The sequence below is a fragment of the Monodon monoceros genome, unplaced genomic scaffold (genome assembly GCF_005190385.1).
Source record: "Monodon monoceros isolate NGI ecotype Baffin Bay Population unplaced genomic scaffold, NGI_Narwhal_1 Super_Scaffold_5, whole genome shotgun sequence".
Lineage (NCBI taxonomy): Eukaryota > Metazoa > Chordata > Mammalia > Artiodactyla > Monodontidae > Monodon > Monodon monoceros.
The window spans coordinates 61,998,827-62,023,152 of NW_021703782.1; the positions used below are offsets into that span (position 1 = coordinate 61,998,827).

The 24,326-nt window shown below is 45.4% G+C and overlaps 1 protein-coding gene across 3 annotated transcripts in view; it reads right to left on the bottom strand.

Moving 5' to 3' along the window:
- DMRT1 (doublesex and mab-3 related transcription factor 1) overlaps positions 1-24,326 on the bottom strand; it is a 104,728-nt gene that overhangs the window by 49,925 nt on the left and 30,477 nt on the right. Inside the window, exon 4 of one of the 3 annotated variants that reach the window (XM_029203714.1) lies at positions 10,175-10,459. In XM_029203714.1, the coding sequence (XP_029059547.1) occupies positions 10,175-10,459 (285 nt within the window). Of the gene's footprint in view, positions 1-10,174; positions 10,465-24,326 lie in introns of all 3 variants that reach the window. The other 2 variants (XM_029203713.1, XM_029203712.1) reach the window with 2 other exon arrangements.

Genomic DNA, 24,326 nt, shown 5'->3' on the forward strand with positions numbered 1-24,326 from the left:
CACAAACAATATGTTACCATCAGAATCTCAATGGCGGAGACATCAAGAGATATAGCTCTATCAGCAGTATCAGGAAATAAGCCACTTGGATTAGCCGCTCGAAGAAATATGGATTATATTCATGTCACACATGAGCTGTCAGAAACATTAGGATACTTTTACCATAAATCAGCAGTGTGAAGGGTATCTTATGAGTACTGAACATGACAGACTGCTTGGAGGGCAAGGTGAGCCTGTCTGGGGCCACCTGCTAAGTATAAGCACATGCGCACATGTACTTTACCCAAACTGGCATCAAAAACTGGAATGCAGCCTGGTGACCGTTGATGGGCACATCACACTCAATTCACGGTGTGTTAGTAGCATGGAAAGGTGCTTCCCACTCCAAAACCATGATGGAGAGCCCACCTCAAAGTAACCAAATGACACAAGAATGACCAAAAATCTGTTGCCTTAAAGCACACAGAAGTGCATGTGTGTGTGACTTAAACGTGGTTAATGCTATCAGGACTAGGGCTCTCCTCCTATCTAATATGTCAAGTCTCTGAAAACATTTTGTAAGATGTCATATCTTACAATATCATAAGATGTAAGAAAACACTATATAACACCTCTCAGGGCTTCATACCAGGAAAACCAAGAAATGTGCGCTGCCCCACGAGGAGGGCAGAGAGACGGGGGCAAACGTGCCCCCTCTGTAGTCAGCCAGGTAAACCCGAGCTCCAGCTCCAGCCCCCCACTTGCCGGCCTGTGATATGGCAGGTTACTTCACCTCCCCGAGCCTCAGTTTCCTCACCCGCAGAAGTGGATACCAATCCCTGACACGGCCGTGTTTCAGGGCTGAGCGGAGCAGCGGGTATGAAAGGCCCAGCACCAGGCTGTCCAGTAACTGTCCTGACACACCCCTCCCTCCCCTATGGGTTTCCCGCCGTGTGGCCTCAGTGCAGGGCGGTGGTCACACCCAAGGACCCCTCTTTTGGGTTTGTTACCACATGACTCTGAGCCCTTTTACAGGTATGTCAGGGACCTAGTAATAGAGAGGGAGACAGAAAAATCTGTCCGTTATATACTTCAAAAATTATTTTAAGTATATAAATGTTTGATATTTGAAAGAAAAATCCATTGTCTGAATTGTTTCTACTTTTCACATTTAATAAAGTTTAAAAACCAACTCAAGAAACTACACTGACACCATCAAACAGAGACAGACAGAGACAGAGACAGAGACAGAGAAAAAGCTCCTCCCCCTTTTTGGTTGCATACCACTACCAAATACATAGAATTTTTATGTCTGCCCTCGTCTCAGTATTGGCTAAGAATTGCCAAAAAGAGTGTTTGTGAAAAGGAATGAAAAATGAAATGAGGAAATAATCCCCTTTTCCCTGTTCCTCAATCTTCTTACGAACTCCCCCCACCAGGAAGTTGTGCATCTCAAGGAGATGCCCTCGGGATCAGGGGTCTCCCGAGAAGGGGGCGCTGACAGCAACCTGTCCTGGCTGCAGGCTGTAAGGGAGTAGAGAGAGCACTTTTTAAAATAATAAAACTCACTAAGGCAACCTGCTTCTAATCATCACCAAGCAGTGGCAATTCTAAACGACAGTAATGATAAAATACTTGTCCTCACCCGGCCTCGCCTCGTCCCCTGGCACAGCACTGCACAGGTCTCACCTTCCACAAGCACCACAGCTCCCTGGAAACCTCCAGACTCTGACCACAGGAGCGATCAGAGAATTACATGTGTCCTTTCTCTCATCCACCCACTGTGAGCTGGCACTGGAGGGGACAGTCTAGCGCAGGGCTAGGCACAGAGCTGGCACTCAAGGTATGAATGGTAAATACACGAAGGAGTTTCTTATGCACACTCTGTAATATGGAAATTTTTCATAACCCTATTCTTTTTGTTTTTCTACTACCATATTCCTAATATATCTCCAAATATAGGGCAAATCCGCCTCTATTATGCATTCCCTTGATTTTGGTCTTTATCCAACTAATGAGGGCCACTTACCAGGCCACACAAATATGGACTCCCAAGAAATCTGAGACTCACTCATGCACACATATAAGCATTCTGAAAAGCAACAAATTTTATATCATATTCACATCTACTTAGGAAAAAAAGTAAACTAAAAAGGCAAATGGAAATAGATCAGATTTTGGCCAGCAGCCTAACTAAATCAAATCTGAAAGCTTTTAAAACCTGTGACCTAATTATCTAATTTTCAAGCAGATTACAGAATCCCCAAATGACTGTATCATTTACTAACCTGATGCTACTGTGTCAGAGATCGGGTTGTGTAACGACCTCACAGGAGACTTAATGTCCTTCCTTCTGCCTTCAGCTGAATCATGAAGTAGTCCCTGGAGTAGACCAGCCCCTTCCAGGGTTTCCCAACTCAGTCCAGATTAAACTGAACTCATGCAAGAATAGAAATGACCCCGCAGGACGGCCCAGGAATCACTGGAGTCTCCCAAAGGGTCCTAAGACCCGAGGTTACCCTCCATCTGGATTTCCTGGGATGCTACTGGACTGCTTCAGTTGGGCTGAGAATCCCTTAGGAGGGCCAGGGCCCAACCCCTCCCCGAGATCCTCTCTGAGTCAGAGCTGCCTCCGCCAGTGCCCAGGTTTCCAGAGGCCAGTTCCATTTTCTTCTGTAATCCACACATTTTTAACCAAACTCCTCTGCAAAAATGACTCTCGTGTGCACTGCTGCAGTGAAGGAGCATTCCTCAGCCCCACCTCTCACCATCTGTGTTCAGCTTCTAAAATACCCACCACTTCCCTTAGTTTTGGTTCCAGACCAAGAGTCACCAAGAATATTGTTATCGCTGGCACCAGTTCTTGCAAACAACAGCCCTCTTGCAGGATCAAAGCATGCAAATCGTTCAAATTTCATAATCTGTGCAAGAAAACAACCATTCCTTCCAGGAAAGGTGTAATAAAAACCACATGATGCCTGTGGTGCCCATGGCTTGTACTCATCTAGAACGTGACAAAATAGCAATTCCTCTGTGACAGGGCGTGTCAACAAGGAGGTCGTTTAGAAACAGAAAGAGAGGGCTGCATTCCTGTCCTGCACAGCTCCGGGGGCTTCCCAGGATACCCAGGCCCACTGGCGCCCTGGCCAACAAAGCTTGTCTCCTGCAGGTGTAGCCCAAGAGAACTGGGTTTATTATCTCTTCTTAAACGAGAAGAACCTAATGAGGAATTATGTTTCAGAAGAGAAAATTGCAGATGCGGCTAAGACTTGACAGGCCGTTTAAGGGAAAGTTTATAGTAGAGGCAACGCAATCCCAAACTTTGGGAAGCCTGACACCTTCATTTCACTGTCTTTAAACTTCCCGTGGTCTGTAATGACTTTTACATTTAAATGGAAGATTCTCCAAGACTGGTCTTCTGAGCTGGGAAGCCCAATCCCTGTATCCTCACTGTCCCAGAAAGCAGGATCTACTTGGGGTGCATGTGAGGGAGTCCCACAAAATGCTGAACTAGCATAAAGGCGTTAACAGGGCTGAGATTAAAAGATAGGAAAAGACCGCAACACCCTGTCTGCAAAGAGTGAGGTTGAGACAGCTGCTAAAGACAGCACACTGAAGACCCCAGAGAATTCCGCTGTTGTCATGGTGACACAATGCCAGTGCCTTGGTTTGCAGACTCTCTCTGGTCTTCGGACTAGTACAACTTTTCTTTTTTTTTTTTTTTTTTTGGCGGTACGCGGACCTCTCACTGTTGTGGCCTTTCCCGTTGCGGAGCACAGGCTACGGACGCGCAGGCTCAGAGGCCATGGCTCACGGGCCCAGCCGCTCCGCGGCATGTAGGCTCTTCCCGGACCGGGGCACGAACCTGTGTCCCCTGCATCGGCAGGCAGACTCTCAACCACTGTGCCACCAGGGAAGCCCACTAGTACAACTTTTTGAAAAGGAGGCAGGGGAGACAGGAACAGAGTCGCCAACTTTTTATATTGCCAAGTAAGGGCATTTATGAAAAAAAATCCTCGTTTCATTAAAAAAGTGTTGGAAAGGGACAGGTCCAATAAAAACAATTTTTTGAATTGAATAATTTAGCTGTAAGAAAAAAACCCTTGTCCTTTTTTCCCTCATTTCTCTGTAAACCAGCACAGGTAACAGCCTGCATTCAGGACAGTGAAGTGCAAAACACATTCCCAATAAAATAAGGAACAAGATGACACCAGCTGTCCACCACTGGTATCTAAACTGAATAATTCACTAAGAACATAAATTAGAACTTGGAGGTATTTAGGGGGAAGAAAAATGTCAGTATCAATATTTTTCTATGAAATGACTATCTAATCTAGAAACCCTAAAATAAGCACCTATAAAATTATTAGAATTAACAGAGTTCACAAAAGTAGACGGATACAAAATAAATACACCACATTATAGCAACATCAAAAGAAATGTATGTCTCTGTAATTCCCTTTTAAAAAACAAATTGGGGGAGGGTTAGCCTTAATAGCCCAAGGCAAATACCACATCTAATTTAATTTCCTTTTCCTGAGGAAAGAGATTCCTTTACATGCTTTAAACTGAACGCAGCCTTACAAATTCCTCTTCTACATGCTTGAAAACTTTTTCTTTCCAGAGGAAAAAGCCTGTCAGTGTCTGCTCACCAACAAATAGTGGCCAATAACCAGTTTGCTCTAAGAAGGGAAGCCAGGGCTAGTTTATTCAGCCGACAAAGAGGGCGATGGGATTGGAGGGGCAGCCTAGTGGATCACCTGAGTGTTTGTAGAGAGAGCACCTCACCCAGAGAAGAAAGGCCCCAGGTCCTCAAGGAGTCACTTGCTCTTTCTCAGCCAGCATCACCCAGTAGTCTGAGGTGACCATATGCACATTACCCCGGGGGCCTGGTGGTGCAGCTTACGGGCCTGAGGTGAGCACAAAATTTATCTGAAGTCCCCTACTTCATCATCAAAATTGATGTGGATTTTGCATTCTACTACCTTCTCCCTGACGTACCGTTTTTTAAAATTTAGAAATATTAAAAATTAATGGACGAACTAATTAATAGTTGGCTATTATAATTGTGTCCCTGGGAGTGGGAGCCCGGTTTAAGCCTTGGCTTCCTATCCCCCCACCCCACCTCTGGACCCTCCTGGGAGAACCTAGGGCACAGACGTGGAGGCGCTGCAGCTGTGCCCACACTGCACATGCGCCAGAAGTCACTTCTTAGCTCTTCGAGCTAACAGGCTCGACTGAACCACGCTCATAAAAAGAGGAGGCAGTGTGAAAACCAGGGCTCCCGCAGGCTGCTCGTACAGGATGGAGAACAACAGTGGGCAGGCAGCACAGTCAACAGGGGTGGCGTTTCCAAGTGCCCTGACGGGCCGCATCCCAGTAATGCCCACAAGGGGCGCCGTTCTCTGGGCTCCAAGGCCTAGGTCAGATTCTGACTTCCTGCCTGCCTGTGTCTCAGTTTCAAAGCCAGGGCACTTAGATGATCCCCAACCTCCTTCTCATGTACCAGGTGATAACAGCCTTCCCCCAAGACCTACTTTTTGCATTTTTGTCCATTTGGTTCAGTGGTAGATCCCTATCACATGGTGGGACCTGGATGCATGTTTATCTAACAATCGAATGCATTCCAGTGAGGTGCATAATCATAAACGGGCCACTGTATCTTGAGACACTTCAGACTGAGCCCCAAAGAATGACCAGAAGGAAGGAATCACCTCTGCTGCCATGTGACCACACCCCAACTGTGGCTGGAACAGCTGTCTCCACCTCTGGTGGCACAAGCTTCAGAAAAGCCAATCAAGGGGGTGCCCACCAGGGGGACTGAAAGGAGATCCCAGATACAGCTCGGAGTCCTCCCATATTTATTTCTGCTCACTTGATATGTACCTCTCCCTTGTCAACCTGGTACAACATGTTTATTTAAGAGGTAATGTTGCCTTGAAGGAGTGCACCAGGCAATAAACAGCTTTTGCAGGCAATTAAATGCAGAAGTGAAATTGAGCTGCTGGTCAGTGGAACCAGCCATTCATCGTGAGTTTGTTCCAGTGTCACAAATGTTATTCCTGTTTCACAACATGACAGGCATCTGTGATTGGGCCACAAATCTCCAGAGGCTGGAGACAGACCCAAAGCAATTAAAGCAGCTCTCAGCATGCACGCAGGGCATCAACACGAAAGAGTCTTGGGATTCTGGGATGCTGGCCCAGTTGACTGCTCTAGCTGTTTCTTTTTCTTTAACTAGGTTTTGTACTTAGTAGGTGCTCAATAATTATCTGTGGCTTGCATGACTTTATGGGGAGACTTACAGGAAATCTCAACTCGACAATAAAAAGTCAATGATTTCTTTTTGTAAATAATTCAGTACCCTCCCCACTAATCTCTAAGAAGTCTGGCTTTAAAAAATTATAACAATCTCCACTAGAGTCGATTTTTTTTGTTTGTTTGTTTTTTTGCGGTACGCGGGTCTCTCACCGCTGCGGCCTCTCCCGCTGCGGAGCACAGGCTCCGGACGCGCAGGCTCCGGACGCGCACGCTCAGTGGCCATGGCTCACGGGCCCAGCCGCTCCGTGGCATGTGGGATCTTCCCAGACCGGGGCACGAACCCGTGTCCCCTGCATCGGCAGGCGGACTCTCAACCACTGTGCACCAGGGAAGCCCCAAGAGTCGATTTTTTCTAGGAATCACAAAGGAGCTCTTTGTTCTGAAAACTTTTCACGCTGCTCCCCCCAAACACACTGTTACCCAGAGCACCAAGGGAAGGAGGATAACATGAAAGTTATCGCTCTGGTGAAGAGTCAGAAGGGAAGTCGGGTCCTAGCAACAGAGTCAAGACAGTAGATGGAGGAGATGTTGCCTAAGATTCAGGCCCTTCAGGTAGAGCTGGGGTCAGACCGGGTTGCGGGGAAGGTCCAGTGAGGAGACCAGCTCAGTGCCCTCCAGGCGCAGCTATGGGGCACCTTCCAAAAGGAGACAGGAAAGCATGGCTACAACCAAGAGGGGATCCCTCCCCTGCCCTCCCCAGGAGGCTTCCACCAGAAGGAGGCAAGGCACTGTCTGAAGAGCAGAGCCAGGGCGCCCTCTTGAAACAATAGGAGTAGCAAGGTCACGGGGAGGCCCTGCCCCAGATCACTGTTCCCTATACCTCTGCCATAGTGACTTGGTGAAAAAGTGAGCTGTACAGTTCCTATCCCTTAAACATTGGTTATAAGTATTATTTGTAGGTGTTTTCTATTTAATACTTCTTTATAACACATATACCTTAATAAACATATTTTATGCCATAATCTTTGTCTATGCTTCCAGTTTTCAATTTCCTAAGTAGATCAAATTCTTCCCCATCCCTGATAAAAATTATTCCATATACATTCATACTTGGTCCATATTCACATGTCATGGTCTTTCAACAGTAACAAAAATGTGCATTATGTATACCCCATCTTATTACAAAGGGGATCGGAGGTAGCTAACTAAAATACATATGAGCAAAAGGCTGAAAATTAAATAGATTTCAGAAAAGAGTAGGGCCAAGAGAAAATAATGGTTAATGAAATAAATTCACAAGAAGTTAATATCAGCATAGCATTTGCTGGTACACACAGAAACTTCCACATACACTTCAGTCATTATGCTGCCTTATATATTCATGCAACAGTTCTGTGAAGGTGGTACTATGCCCACTTGACAGACAAAACAACTGAGTTTCAGAGGGTTAAGTATTTTCCTCAAGGCTACACAACAGTTAAATCACAAGTTAGAATTGAATATAGAACTCCAAGCGCCAGACTCCATGTGTCTCAAAACACACAGTGCTGCTTCCCTAAATTTACAGGCCTGGTTTCTGGACAAGGCTCTGTCATCAACTAGCTGTGGGTGCTCTGGGTGCTGAGCAGATACCCCAGCTCCAGATCTCAGTGAAAGGGACCTCTGTTAAGATCCATTTCGACTCTGACCATCACTGGACTGACTTTCACCTGTCCTTTTGCAAAATGATGGCTTATATGGATGTTGGCTCTTCTATTTTTAACGTTAGAGTTTATTTCCAAGAGAAATCATTTTTGTGGCTGTGACTATAAGGTTGTAAGTCAAGCTCGGGATCAGGTCTGGTTACAAGATTAATCCACAGATGCGTAAAATGTCTGCAAAATAATCTGTTAAGATGGGAATATATTACCAATGGTGAAAACTGGCTAGGAAATAGATTGAGCCCAGACCTCCTTGAAAACAAGCTCTTATGTTAAATGAGGCCTTGGCATCTCTCCTGGGCCTCTAACCAGGGGCCCCTCTCTCCAGTCTAGTAAGCGGTGGTTCTAGAGAAGGTGCCAACAGCATCAAAACTGCAGGCCCCCCACATGACTAAGAAAGTCTGGGTAACATTTTTCCTCTCACCCTTGGCAGCAGGGGTACAAGAACTTGCCCTTAGGGGGATCTCTCCTCGTACACAGCCGCTGAGGCAGCGCTCCAAAACCAGGCAACGCTGCTGCCCAAGAGAATGTCTCCTCTTGGCTGTCCCTGGTCCCCCAGAGGGTGGACCTTGGCAAGAGACCTCCAAGGAAATCCAAGACTTCTGCTACACCCTCCCCACGTCTTCCAGGTGGAGTTAAGAACAAACATTAGTGTGTCAGCCATCTTACGCCATTGGAAAGACCTTGACAGAGTGGGGGGTAAATTAACTTAGAAGATTTCTGATGCTTCTGATTGTGAGCTCTTTTTCTTTCGGAAGACACTTAAGAATTTTCTTTCTCATCCTTTTCCTCATAAGCCAACAGGTTCAGAGACCTTCCCTAATTTCTCCTTAAAGCCTGGAAGTAGCCAGAAAACCAGGATACTCCAGCAGTAGTCCCTGGCTCATGGGAATCTGTAGGGTGAGCTGGTTTTTAAGAACTATAAGCTACTTCTTTCTCCTTTCTTAGAGGACAGTCTCTAACAGAAATCAACCTAAAACCTGCCCCAAATCATAAAATCCAACTGGCACTCTGAAAGGCCTGTAGGGGTCCAGCCGGAAGATCCATAAATCATCGCATTTCCTCTATACTCCTATCACCTGTCAATTCCAGCGCCTTTTTTAAAAGTCTGATTCTAAAATTAAAATGTACAGAAAACTTATGAAGATGATTAACCCAGGGGATTAGAGCTGACACGTTAACACGCTGAGGAAGTCAGATCCCTAAGGCTAGTGTGAGAGTCCAAAAAAATGCGGCGATGCGAATATCCACAACTTCCCCACATCTACAAAGGCAAAATGGAATAGAATTGCTCTGAGGAAAACGTCAATGCACATTTTTTAAAAGTGAGTATAAGAAGGTCAATTACCCTAAACTCCCACATACATACGTTGCATTGTGCTGGAATCAAAGCCTAGCTGGGAAAGCCCAAGCACAGTAAATGCATCCGAAATGAGGACAGTTCTCTCAGAGTTGGTATCTTACAGCTGGAGGGGTGCTTGGAGGAGCAGAGTCTAGGTGCTCATGCATGCACATTCCCACAACATGGTAATCCAGCCTGTGAATGCTTTCCAGGCCTTGAATCTGCTGCTGATACACTGGCATGATAGAAATGGTGAAAACTGAGGAAGCAGAACAGTGCTGAATAAACATTCCCTGATAATGCAAAATGCTTTGTTTTATCCCAAATATTAAAAGCTCTTGATGGCACACTATTTCAGAAGCACATACTTAGCATATGAAAGACTGACCTCTATTCCCAGCTGAAAATGCTCTCAAGTTGGCCCAGCACAGCAGTGACCTAGTTCTTCTCTCACCTTCCTTCCATGCAAACATACAGATCAGAACACATCTCCCTTCCAGGGTCAAAATTCATCACTGGGATTACTGCCACCCAGAAGACCACAGCCAGCATTTTCTAAGCGGCTCTAAAGAGTGGGGATAAGCCTAGAGGAGATGTGGCCTCTTACATAAGCCACTTGTGAAGCTGATTCTGGCCAACTGGGTATTTATGCAAAATGACATCGAAGGATGAGAAAGGTAAAATTTGAAAACAGAAACAAATATATCCAGATTTCTTTACAATTCCTTGCAGTCAACCTCTGGGGTTAAATGATGTTATGGGTAGAGTGAAAACTTTCTACACGTTTTGCATAATGGCACACATGTGTGCTGAGTTGGGCGTGCGCGTCTGTGAGCGTGTGCTTACGTGTGTGGTTTTCACATACCCAGTTCACGCTCTGCTAACATCTTACCTGCCACTGGTTTCCTGTCGCTTGACCGGGCATGTAAGGGGCTGGGAGGCTCCGAAGGCTGTTCTTCACAGGGGAGCCCCCGAGAGGGTTTCCCATGTCCCCGGAGGGGGAGTCAGCGGCTAAGGCCATGGAGTACTGCGGGTAGTTGTACAGGTTGTTGTAGTAAGGGAACAGAGACGGCTGGTAAAAGCTGCTGTAGTAGGTGGAGTCGGAAACGAGGTCAGGTGTGTTCTCCACGTGCCCTCTGCTGGTGGCAGCAGGAATATCCTGAACGGCCACCCGGCCCTCTACTAAGAAAAAACAGAAAGAAAGAAAAAGACAACGTGGTATTAATATGGGGGCCTACAGAACTTTACCTCTAAACCTTGCCATCGTATGGCCTTCCTCCTCAAGATCTGCAGAGCTTTAGACCAAGGCACCTGGGCACGCTACTGCTCCTGCGGTCGGAATACAGCAGGGTTCCTGAGGCTGGCGTAACTCTGGCGGCACAGCTGGCAGACCCTTGGTGATTATTTTTACTGAGAATACCAAAAACATTTTAGGCAGGGGTCATTTTAATCCCATAAAGCCTGACCAGGTCTAACTTCTACCTAGACATTCCTATCCTAATGTCAAGAAATTAGAGATCAAATATAGTTAACTTGGCTGTCTGCAACAGTCTTACAACAAAATTAACTGTATTTCACTTTAAATAAAGTAATAAAAAATCCTAGTGCCCTTTCTATGTGTATGTCCACACAGATATATCCGAGAGCCAAAGCAAGAGGTTAAGAGTTGAAGAAAACATCGTTTCCTTCACTTCCTTCTAACTGCTGATACCGAATCCTGAAGTCTGGACAATGGTATAGACCCTGGGAGACAAACTTCTGTAAAAGTTAGTAACTCTTTTAGGCTTTGTGGCCATTCCTCTGCAGAATGTACAGGCTGTTGCGTGGTTGTGTTGCAATAAAACTTTATTCACAAACACAGGCAGTGGTCCAAAGTGATCCGCAGGCTGAAGTTTGCCGACCCAGGGTCTAGATGTTAAAGCTGTCAATTCCAATAAACAACTGAATGGGCTCCTAAGTCATCTCTCCAATAGACATTTATTAAACAATGTTCTAAGAGTTGGCCAAGTGCCTAAAATGGCTGCAAGGTATCAGGTTGCCCCTGCCCACTGGGAGTCTACAGTATAGGATGGACGATGGGATTACAAATTATAACAAGGACTCTCATACAGGAATACCCATAAACTTTTATGGAAACTCAAAGGCTGGAAAGATGACATGCAACCTAGAAAGGAATTACAGAGACCGTCATAGAAAAAAACTGCACCTGCATTGTACTTTAAAAGAGGAGCAGGAAATAGGTGAAAATGAGAAAAAGAGAGTACTGAGGACAGGGCAGCAAAGACAAAGGGATGGAAGCAGGAAAGTGGGAGGGGACCTTGGGAGTGATGGACAGGGCTGTCGGGTTAAGAATTGCGAAAAGGGCAAAAGAGGGCCAGTCTGACAGGCGGACTGCAGCCAGGCGAGGGGAAGCCTCAGACCAGCTCTCTGAACTCTTTCCAGGCTGTGGTGGGAACCACTGAGGATATCTGAGCAAGGAGCACAGAGGATCAGAGCTGTGCTTTGGAGTGATTCAACTGATGGCAATTCTTAAGACAAGCAAAGGAAAGAGAGCCCAGAGTCAGGGAGAGCCACCAGGCAGCCACTGAAGCCGTCAGGGAGAGACTCAGCAGACTGCAAATACCAGAGACATGGGGGAGATGAGCTCAAGAGAACTGCAGGACTGAGGGGCATCAGGACGCGAGACGCAGGAAAAGGCAAAGAGGAAGAGCAGGAGGCCTGGGGTGGCAGCAGAGGTGCAGGTGGTAAGTCGGCTTCATCACGCAAGGGGCCAGAGGGGCACGGACAAGGGGGAGAGGAGCCAGGCCGAGAAAGTCGACACCTGCACTCATGGGAGAGGCTGAGGTTGGAAGCTGAGATTCAGAAGTCACCTCAGGGAGATGCTGGCTGCATCCGGGAAGAGGAGGGAGCTGTTACGGAAGAGTATGTTCTGAAAGGAGAAAAGAGCGCCAAGGCCAGAACCCTGGAGGATAGAGGAGAGAACGCAAGGCCACAGGGGACAAATTCGACAGGGATGGCAGAGGGGCAGGCTGCAGTGTCGACCCTGCTAAGAGATCAAGCAAAATTCGTTCTGGAAAAGACCCATAGAGGGCTGGGTCTTTAGGGCCCTGTGCTTTTAGCCCAGTGTTGGAGAAGCAGAAGCCTTCACGAGATAAAGGAGCAAGTGAGCTATGAGGAAACAGATGAATACAATGAAGAGCCTGCTCTCTAGTCAGAAGGGACGACCCAGCGAGCGGCGCCACCATGCACCCCCCGTGCTGAGCACACTGCCGGACACCTGGGGGTAAATATTTGCAGAAGGGATCAATGAACAGTGTTTTTTCAAGTAGCCTGTCCTCAAAATAAATACGAGGAAAAACTAGGAGCTCCAGGGAGTAATAAGATATTGTTATTTCATTTTTAAAACACAGAGAAGGGCTGAACACACGTAGGCAGGGAGAAGCCTGTGGAGAGAAATTCCCAGGACTAGCAACACGTGACCCAGAGCAGGTGCTCAGGAAGTGTCCTCTGACTGAATGTGGGGAAGGCATGACTAAACGTGCATGCTCTGGAAGGTTTGGGAGAGATCTACAACAAAATGTGTTTCTACAGCCTCATTTTACAGTCAGCACTGAAGTCTCTTTTCTCTGACAGGATAGCAAGTCTGTCCACCTCAGGCTCCTGGCGATGCATTGTCAGGGCCACTCTCTTATTATACATCTCTTTCCTTTCTTCTCTCCTCCTCTTCCCAGCTAACGAGATGAGAAGTTCCAATTCCATCACTCTACCTGTGTCTGGAGAAGGCACCTGCAATTCTTTACTCCTGAACTTTCCCACTGGTCTATCTCTTATTTTAAACACCAATGTAGTGGCAAAATAGATGGTTTTCTGTATCTAACTCTTTTGTTTTCAATGTCATGTCTGTATGTTAACCTGATTACAAAAGCAATACAAGTTTCACAAAAAATGATAAATTATATAGTTATTTAAATCAGAAAAGGAATGAATGACATACTCTTACCACCCAGTCATAAGCATTAGTGGGACATCCGTATACAATGTCATAGGCATTTAGGAAGGCATTTTAGACGTTCATTCCCATCCCTGCTGTTGAAAAACACTGGATACCCCTAGGGCCTGCCCTTCAAAAGCAAGCTTCTTGATAAAGAAAACAAAATACAGTAGGAGGCAAAGAATTAAACAGAAACCCAAAGACACGAGCATTCTCAGATCAGGGTACAGGTTCATGAATTTCTACATCATAACTTTAGTTAGGACCATTAATCAGGCCTCAGTTTACCCAGAAACAAAATGTTGTCAGTGATAATCCTCAAAGTACCAAGAGCATGGCTTCAATACATTTCAGAGTAAACCTCAAATAAAATGCTACATCAGGTCAAAGCAAGGATTTGTTTTGCTACAGATGACTGTAATTAATTAAAATGCGATCACTTTTCTACTTACCCATATTTTACTCCCTCTTTCAAATTATAATGACCTTTAAGAATAAATTAAGATATATGCTGGAAAAGTTTCGATCCATACTAGCATTTAAATAAACAATAAAAATCATGTGAGCTTTATGAGAGTAAATGCCTAAATATTTTAGACTCTTAAAATGTTTAAGCACTCTCAAACAGTGACATTTTAAAAAGCACTAGGAGAGGGCATCCATTCCAGGGACATGTGGAACTACCAAATTCTTATTTTATAAACCACCAAACCGTATTTTAAAGTTCCAAATTAAAATGCCTGGTCAATGTTCAAAACATCTTTATGCCTCCCAGACTTTATGTGTGTGCTACCAGTAAGTGGAAATTTCCCAAGGCTGAGATAAACATGCATCAAATTATGTGTCTAATCCAGCGGTGCTCAGAGTGTGGTCCTTGAATCAGCAGCATTGGCATCACCTGGGAATTTGTAGCAATGGGCATTCTCGGACCCACCCCAGACCCACTGAATCAGAAACTCTGAGGGCTGGCCCAGCAACCTGAGTTACAACAAAGACTTCAGTGGGTTCTGATGCGCTCAAAAGATGGAGAACCACTAGTTTAATGATTCAAAGCAACTGCTCTATAAATTATCCCTAAAAATATGTGACTCCTGGCTGCATTATTGTGAACAGCCCTGACTGGCTACCAAGTAAGAGCACACAAATGAATTCCACTGAATAAAGACGTCGGGCTTCTACAGAAATCACTGCAGAGCTTGGATCACAAGCTGTGGGTACTATGTGTATACTGCTGCCAGATGGTTCTGATTTTCATGGCTCACACCCAGACTTTCTTCATTTATTCTAACCACAAAAGCTTAAGTCACCCTTTCAAGTGCTAGTATAGTGACAAACTATAATACTATTCCTCATAAAGCTTCTGGACTATCAAAAGGAGCAGGTAATGCACAAATCATTTACTCTTGATCTTAGGGTGTTTTTTTGTTTGGTGTGGCCGATTTTTTAAAAATTTTTTTGTTTATGTGGACCATTTTTTTTAAGCCTTTATTGAATTTGTTACAGTATTGCTCCTGTTTTAAATATGTTTTTTTTTTTTTTGGCCTCGAGGCATGTGAGATCTTAGCTCCCCAACCAGGGATCGAACCCGCACCCCCTGCATTGGAAGGCCTGGACCGCCAGGGAAATCCCCTTAAGGTGTACTTTGGTACTTATATTTGATTAATTCATTAGTTATCATGTAACAACTGTCCAAAGCTTTGCTCTAGACATTGTAAAAGGCACAAAGAAATATTCAAAATGTTTCATTTCCTCTTAAGAGGGTCCCATCTATTCGGGAAAATTAGGTGTAGACCGAGAATCCTACAAGTAATGATCCAATGGCCACGATGACAGTATAGGCAGATGTCACCATCAGCAAAGGCAGTGGAGACGTGAGTCAGGATGGAGGTGATTCAGAGATGGTGAGGGTGGCAAGGCAATCAAGAGAGGAGAATAATATCAACAGGATAATGCAGGAGGAAAAGGACAAGATGTGTTCCAGGGACAGTGACCAGATGAGCCTGGCTGGAGTGTAGAGGTCACGTCAGGGGACAGTGGATGCTGAGACTGGAAACTTACTTTGGGGACAAACTGTGGAATGCCTTGCATGTGAATCCCAGCCAAGGGCTTCTGGTTGCCCCTCAAGCTCTAGGGGGTCGATGAGTTTTCAGGGCAAGGGAGTAACATAAAAAATGTTTTAGGAAAATCAGTCTGATGCAAGCACAAAAGAAGGATCTAGAATAAGGAGGCAGGAGAACAGACTAGGCTAGAACAGTCTCTTCTAGATATGTATGTGGTCTATAGTCTACAATGGAAAGGCTCTTTAAATTCTCCAGGCCAGATGAGGTAACTATAAGCTCGCACAGGGAGGCTGCAGTAAAGAGAAAAAAGGAACTACATGAAAATTACTGGCATGTCTGGTTTTCCGGGAATTCCCTTCAAACAACCACATTACACTACTAACACCTGTCATCCAGGGACCAGGGATGCCGCCTAGCTCCCCTTCCAGGTCCTTGCTCCACTGCTGAGTGATCATGCTTTACTCAATCCAGTTTGAGAAGGAACATGTAGCTCTCGCCCAGAGTAAGAATACAAGCAGGATGTGCCATCTCTCCAACCTCTGCTACAGCAGAATTCCCCAAAGAGTAACTGGAGACAGTCTCTTCACCACTGAGCTGGTAAGTCACGCTAAGTGTCACTATTAACTGACTATAAACCTGAAAGATTTCCAACTCACAAGCCACAAAATATATAAAGCATACAAAATTTGAAATAGGGTGTGTGTGTGTGTGCTTTAAACCACAAGGCCAGTATGACTAACTACAAAGACCAGAGCAGTATACTGAAAAGCAAACACCTTAATGAGTCTGCTGAAAATTCTTAAGCTGGATCTCACTCTTTATTTTTTTAGAATAAAAACTGGTCTGGGCTTCCCTGGTAGCGCAGCGGTTGAGAGTCCGCCTGCCGATACAGGGGACGCGGGTTCGTGCCTTGGTCCGGGAAGATCCCACATGCCGTGGAGCGGCTGGGCCCGTGAGCCATGGCCGCTGAGCCTGCGCATCCAGAGCCTGTGCTCCGCAAGGCGAGAGGCCAGAACAGTGAGAGGCCTGCGTACCGGAAAAAAAAAAACAAAAAACTGGTCAAGGTGACTTAACAATGATATTCATAATAAGAGAAAGTACAGTGGCACTGTTCCAAGAAAATGGGGTTGCTCCTTAATAGGAATTATCAACCCCTAAGTCCTCTGCCAAGATGCAAATTGAAGCACGAAGCCAGCTGTTTTAAGTGTTGTTACTTATGACTGGAATAGTCCTAATGTCTGCTGTAAGGAAGAAAGATCAGCAGGTCTGGATTCAACAGCTAAGAAAGGAAGCAGTGCCCAGAGAAGTATGTTATCTGGAAAAATGACCAGCAGCAATCATCCAACAGAGACGTTTGCAGAGACGTTGCCTATAGAATCGATGTCTTCTTATTGCAATGGTCTGATTTGTGGCTCTGTACATTTATTTACCTTCAACACGTCCCATTCTTTGATAAGGCTTCCCAATCCCTCTGCTACTTTTTTTTTTGCGCTAACATATGCAGCGTGAAATATGACTCACTCCTTCCTGAGAGATCAATACCCACACATGATAAATACCCTTATTGATCCTGCAGTGTTATATGCTGGTCTCCGGGCCCATGGCATATTAATAGTAGTTAACCAGTAATTCATTTTAAGGCATGTGAAGGTTTTTTCTCCCACTCTTGTCTGGTGTCAAGATTCCCAGAGTTGTTGCGCTTTGTGTCCTTTATGTGCAAACCTGAAGCCATACTCCCTTTTCAACGACAAAACCAAACCCCCCAGTTTTCTATATGAAAGATCACATAGGAAACCAAAATTTATGATTCACAGCCATCTCAAGTAAGTGGTAGATTTATGTGTACCGGGTTTTATTTTTCTTCATAACCCCATCCCTTGCGTGGTGCCTGTCCTACTTAGCTTCTAGTTTTAAGTGTTAACCAGGCAGAATGTTAACCAAGATCTCAAAATTACCCGCCATCTACTAACATGTTGTGCTGAGTGGTAGGAAGGTACAGCAAAAGTACAAGTCACTGTCTCCATTCTTTTTTTTTTTTAAGGAAAATTAAGGTCTTAAGAAAAGACAATGTTGTTTGATGACATGTCATGGAATCTGGAGGAGGCAGTGGGGTGCCGCTCGCTGGAACAAGCTGGAACAAGGCGGCCTCCTCAGCTCCCTGTTTTTAAGCAGTCTTTACCAAAGGGCAACTCTATGTCCAGACTAACCAGCTCCTGACATTTCTTAGATTTAGGGAAAACTGAGAAATCAGCCTCAGGACTCTTCCCCTACAAGGGAAAGAACCCAAAGGGAGACGTTGATACATGGGGAGAAAAGTCGGTCTGTGAGCTGATGCCTGGCCCCTCGGAGCAGTCGTCCAACTCCAAGAAGAAAAGCTCACCATCCTGACCAAGGGATTGGGTGGGTTTTCCGAGCTAAAACACAGCTAGCGCAGGAGAGGCCTGATGACTGAAGCGACAGCGTGCCTACTGTTCACACCACTAAGTGTCGACCGTGATGGTGGACGAGGGGCATCATCACAGCTGCCACCTTCCCCTGATTCCGGAGAAACAACTCACGCTCAGAGCACTAAACTTACTGAGCGCCTATGTGTGCGAGGCAACCTGCCGCACTTTGGGGGACAAAGACGTACTCCTTGATGCTGCAAGGCCCAGCAGTAAGGGGGGATTCTGAAACACACACACAGAAGGAGAGACTGACTAAGGCTATGGGAAAACACAAAAATTGTGTGGCCAGGAGGGCGAAATTAAGTCCAGCCTTCAAAGTACAAGTTCTGCTGATGCTGGCTCATTAACCTCACTCTCCACTCTCAACCACAAGGCGGGAATATGTTACAGCCCATTTCTCTTCTTTCCCAAGGAATATTTTTTTTAATGGAATTTGGTCCTGGAGGAATGCGTCAATGTCACTTTTCTTTGTAGGGTGAAGGCTTTGCATAACAAAGTGAACCTGACGTTGGCCTTTAAAACTCAGAGAGGCTTGTTTCAAAGGTGTGTGAAAGTCAGTGTGGGATGCAAAGGGATCTGGGGGAGACCAAAATGGGGGGGGGAGGGAGAGAGACAGAAAGAGAGATGAGCATGACCAGATCAAAGAAAACAAGCAAGAGATACGGAGGACCATGGAGAAAATGAAACAATTCAGGCCTCCCAAGGGAGCTGCCGAGATTTGAAACATGCTGCCCTGCGGCCACTGAGAAGCTCAGTGAGTAACAAGCACATCTATTGTGTGCAGCAGCTCCCAAAGTGCTGGGCAGAGAATGCCCAGAATATAAGCAAAAGCCTAACCCTGCCCTCAAGTAGCTTCCTCTCTGTGTTGATGAGCAAGGGAGAATTTAAGGGATCAGAGAAGGTTTTCCTGGTAGAAGGCTTTTAAACAAAGGAGGAGAGAGCGAAGGAGAGAGAAAGGAATTCCAAGCAACGAAAGGAGACAGAAAAAAGTTTCTGGGAAGTCAGAGCAGCCTGCAGAGCAGAGAAGGAGCTCAGGGTCCCAACGGGATGAGAATGAGGGTGCTGCTGGCACAGTACTTATGGAGTTTAGACTCTCCTCCAAGGAAAGATCTTAACTGGGTCTGAAGATTGCCACGTAAAGCGCAGGCTTCGCTGTGCGGTCCCTGGGAGCAGCTGATGGCATCCCGGCAGTCCCAGCTCACACACGTGGCACCTGCCATTGTTCCTAGTCACAGTTTCTGCTCCCAGTTCCCTGCCTCCCCCACTGTGTGCCGCAGGATTCCCCCAACACCCGGGAGGGAAAGGGTTCGCCAGATATGGAGAAAATGCCACATCTCTGACTTTACCAGAAAATGTCTCATGGCCATGAAGGCTGATCTCGTGGCCAGGAAAGAGGTTTTCTCTCTGCAGGCCAGTTCAGAATTTCCTGTCATTGGCAAGATGCCAGAGTCACTCTGAGGCTCTGTCCACACTGCCTGGCACACCGGAGGGGTGGGCAGGGCCACACAGGCCAGCGGCAGAGCTCCTGCTGGGAGTGGATGAGGGAAGAAGAGACATGATGCCCAATGAGTTTCCTCTCCACCCAGTGTTCTATTCTAAGAGATCTTACGGGGAATCCCTTCTCCAATCTTCTTAGTATTTTTCACACTGAGAAAATTTTACTTTAGGAGCATTTTTGATAGACTGTGTCCACATACTGAGGTCTCCACAGAAAAGCTCTGCTCTGTTCACCGTGCTGTACAGCAGAAAGTAACACAACTTTGTAAATCGACTGTACTCCAATAAAACATAAAAAAGAAGTCTGGTCTGAACTGTATTCCAACAACTTAAAAGGTAGGGGCTTCCTTTATCACGGTCTTTTTCTTGGCAGGAAGGGTGCTGAACAGAGGGGTGTCAGTTTTTAAGCTTGCTCAAGGCCAGCCCCTTTTAGATTTGGGACTTAGATTCTGCTTGTATAACTGTCTTTTAAAAATAAGATTGTAGAAGATATGGCTTCAAGATGGCAGAAGAGTAAGACATGGAGATCACCTTCCTCCTGAGAAATACATCTACATCTGGAACAACTGCCACAGAACACCCACTGAACGCTGGCAGAAGACCTCAGACCTCCCAAAAGGCAAGAAACCCCCCACGTACCTGGGTAGGGCAAAAGAAAAAAGATAAAACAGAGACAAAAGAATATGGACAGGACCTGCACCAGTGGGAGGGAGCTGTGAAGGAGGAAAGGTTTCCACACACTAGGAAGCCCCTTCGCGGGCAGAGACTGCGGGTGGCGGAGGGGGGGAGCTTCGGAACCGTGGAGGAGAGCGCAGCAGCAGGGGTGCGGAGGGCAAAGCGGGGAGATTCCCGCACAGAGCATCGGTGCCGACCAGCACTCACCAGCCCGAGAGGCTTGTCTGCTCACCCGCCGGGGCAGGTGGGGATGGGAGCTGAGGCTCGGGCTTCGGAGGTCAGATCCCAGAGAGAGGACTGGGGTTGGCTGCGTGATCACAGACTGAAGGGGGTTAGTGCGCCACAGCTAGCCAGGAGGGAGTCCAGGAAAAAGTGTGGACCTGCCGAAGAGGCAAGAGACTTTTTCTTCCCTCTTTGTTTCCTGGTGCGCGAAGAGAGGGGATTAAGAGCGCTGCTTAAAGGAGCTCCAGAGACGGGCATGGGCCGCGGCTATCAGCGCGGACCCCAGAGACGGGCATGAGACGCTAAGGCTGCTGCTGCCGCCACCAAGAAGCCTGTGTGCGAGCACAGGTCACTGTCCACACCTCCCCTCCTGGGAGCCTGTGCAGCCCGCCACTGCCAGGATCCTGTGATCCAGGGACAACTCACCCGGTAGAATGCACGGCGAGCCTCAGGCTGGTGCAACGTCATGTTGGCCTCTGCCGCCGCAGGCTAGCCCTGCATCCGTACCCCTCCCTCCCCCCGGCCTGAGTGAGCCAGAGCCCCCGAATCAGCGGCTCCTTTAACCCTGTCCTGAGCAAAGAACAGACACCCTCAAGTGACCTACACGCAGAGGCGAGGCCAAATCCAAAGCTGAGCCCCAGGAGCTGTGCGAACAAAGAAGAAAAATTCTCCGGGCAGCCTCAGGAGCAGCGGATTAAACCTCCACAGTCAACTTGATGTACCCTGCATCTGTGGAATAACTGAATAGACAACCAATCATCCCAAATTGAGGAGGTGGACTTTGGGAGCAACAATATATAGATATTTTTCCCTTTTTCTCTTTTTGTGAGTGTGTATGTGCATGCTTCTGTGTGTGATTTTGTCTGTATAGCTTTGCATTTACGATTTGTCGTAGGGTTCTGTCTGTCTGTTTTCGTTTTGTTTGTTTTAGTACAGTTCTTAGCACTTGTTATCATTGGTGGATTTGTTTTTTGGTTTGGTTGCTCTCCTCTTTCTTTTTTTATTACTTTACAAAAAAATTTTTTTAATAATTATTTTTTATTTTAATTATTTTATTTTATTTTATTTTATCTTCTTCTTTCTTTCTTTCCTTCTCTTCTCCCTTTTATTCTGAGCCGTGTGGATGACAGGCTCTTGGTTCTCCAGCCAGGCGTCAGGGCTGTGCCTCTGAGGTAGGAGAGCCAAGTTCAAGACACTGGTCCACAACAGACCTCCCAGCTCCACATAATATTAAACGGCAATAATCTCCCAGAGATCCCCAGCTCAATGCCAAGACCCAGCTCCACTCAGCAACCAGCAAGCTACAGTGCTGGACACCCCATGCCAAACAACTAGCAAGACAGGAACACAAACCCACCCATTAGCAAAGAGGCTGCATAAAATCATAATAAGGCCATAGACACGCCAAAACACACGACCGGATGCAGTCCTGTCCACCAGAAAAACAAGATCCAGCCTCATCCACCAGAGCACAGGCACCAGTCCCCTCCACCAGAAAGCCTACACAACCCACTGAACCAACCTTACCCACTGGAGGCAGACACCAAAAACAACGGGAACTACGAACTTGCAGCCTGTGAAAAGGAGACCCCAAACACAGTAAGTTAAGCAAAATGAGAAGACAGAGAAACACACAGCAGATGAAGGAGCAAGATAAAAACCCACCAGACCTAACAAGTGAAGAGGAAATGGGCAGTCTACCTGAAAAAGAATTCAGAATAATGATAGTAAAGATGATCCAAAATCTTGGAAATAGAATGGAGAAAATACAAGAAACGTTTAACAAGGACCTAGAAGAACTCAAGAGCAAACAAACACTGATGAACAACACAATAAATGAAACTAAAAACTCTCTGGAAGGGATCAATAGCACAATAACAGAAGCAGAAGAACAGATAAGTGACCTGGAAGATAAAATAGTGGAAATAACTACTGCAGAGCAGAATAAAGAAAAAAGAATGAAAAAGAATTGAGGACAATCTCAGAGACCTCTGGGACAACATTAAACGCATCAACATTCGAATTATAGGGGTCCCAGAAGAAGAAGAGAAAAAGAAAGGGACTGATAAAATAGTTGAAGAGATTATAGTTGAAAACTTCCCTAATATGTGAAAGGAAATAGTTATTCAAGTCCAGGAAGCACAGAGAGTCCCATACAGGATAAATCCAAGGAGAAACACGCCAAGACACATACTAATTGAACTATCAAAAATTAAATACAAAGAAAAAATATTAAAAGCAGCAAGGGAAAACAACAAATAACACACAAGGGAATGCCCATATGGTTAAGAGCTGATCTTTCAGCAGAAACTCTGCAAGTCAGAAGGGAGTGGCAGGACATATTTAAAGTGATGACGGAGAAAAACCTGCAACCAAGATTACTCTACTCAGAAAGGATCTCCTTCAGATTTGACAGAGAAATTAAAACCTTTACAGACAAGCAAAAGCTAAGAGAATTCAACACAACCAAACCAGCTTTATAACAAATGCTAAAGGAACTTCTCTAGGCAGGAAGCACAAGAGAAGGAAAAGACCTACAATAACAAACCCAAAACAATTAAGAAAATGGTAATAGGAACATACATATCAATAACTACCTTAAATGGAAATGGATTAAATGCTCCAACCAAAAGACACAGACTGGGTGAATGGATACAAAAACAAGACCCGTACAGATGCTGTCTACAAGAGACCCACTTCAGACGCAGGGACACGTACAAACTGAAAGTGAGGGGATGGAAAAAGATAGTCCATGCAAATGGAAATCAAAACAAAGCTGGGGGCTTCCCTGGTGGCGCAGTGGTTGAGAGTCCACCTGCCGATGCAGGGCACATGGGTTCGTGCCCCGGTCCGGGAAGATCCCACATGCCACGGAGCAGCTGGGCCCATGAGTCATGGCCACTGAGCCTGCGCGTCCAGAGCCTGTGCTCCGCAACGGGAGAGGCCACAGCAGTGAGAGGCCCGCGTACTGCAAAAAAAAAAAAAAACCAAAGCTGGAGTGGCAATTCTCATATCAGACAAAATAGACTTTAAAACAAAGACTATTACAAGAGACAAAGAAGGACACTACTTAATGATCAAGGGATCAATCCAAGAAGAAGATACAACAATTTTACATATTTATGCACCCAACATAGGAGCACCTCAATACATAAGGCAAATACCAACAGCCATAAAAGGGGAAATCGACAGTAACACAATCACAGTAGGGGACTTTAACGCCCCACTTTCACCAATGGACAGGTCATCCAAAATGAAAACAAATAAGGAAACACAAGCTTTAAATGATACCTTAAACAAGATGGACTTAATTGATATATACAGGACATTCCATCCAAAAACAACAGAATACACATTCTTCTCAAGTGCTCACAGAATATTCTCCAGGATAGATCATATGTGGGTCACAAATCAAGCCTTGGTAAATTTAACAAAACTGAAATCGTATCAAATATCTTTTCCAACCACAACGCTATGAGACTAGATATCAATTACAGGAAAAATTCTGTAAAAAATACAAACACATGAAGGTTAAACAATACACTACTTAATAACCAAGAGATCACTGAAGAAATCAAAGAGGAAATCAAAAAGTACCTAGAAACAAATGACAATGAAAACATGACGACCCAAAACCTATGGGATGCAGCAAAAGCAGTTCTAAGAGGAAAGTTTATAGCAATACAACCCTACCTTATGAAACAAGAAATATCTCAAATAAACAACCTAAACTTACACCCAAAGCAATTAGAGAAAGAAGAACAAAAAACCCTCAAAGTTAGAAGTAAAGAAATCATAAAGATCAGATCAGAAATAAGTGAAAAAGAAATGAAGGAAACGATAGCAAAGATCAATAAAACTAAAAGCTGGTTCTTTGAGAAGATAAACAAAATAGATAAACCACTAGCCAGACTCATCAAGAAAAAATGGGAGAAGACTCAAATCAATAGAATTAGAAATGAAAAAGGAGAAGTAACAACTGACACTGCAGAAATACAAAGGATCATGAGAGAGTACTACAAGCAACTCTATGCCAATAAAATGGACAATCTGGAAGAAATGGACAAATTCTTAAAAATGCACAACCTTCCAAGACTGAACCAGGAAGAAATAGAAAATATGAACAGACCAATCACAAGCACTGAAATTGAA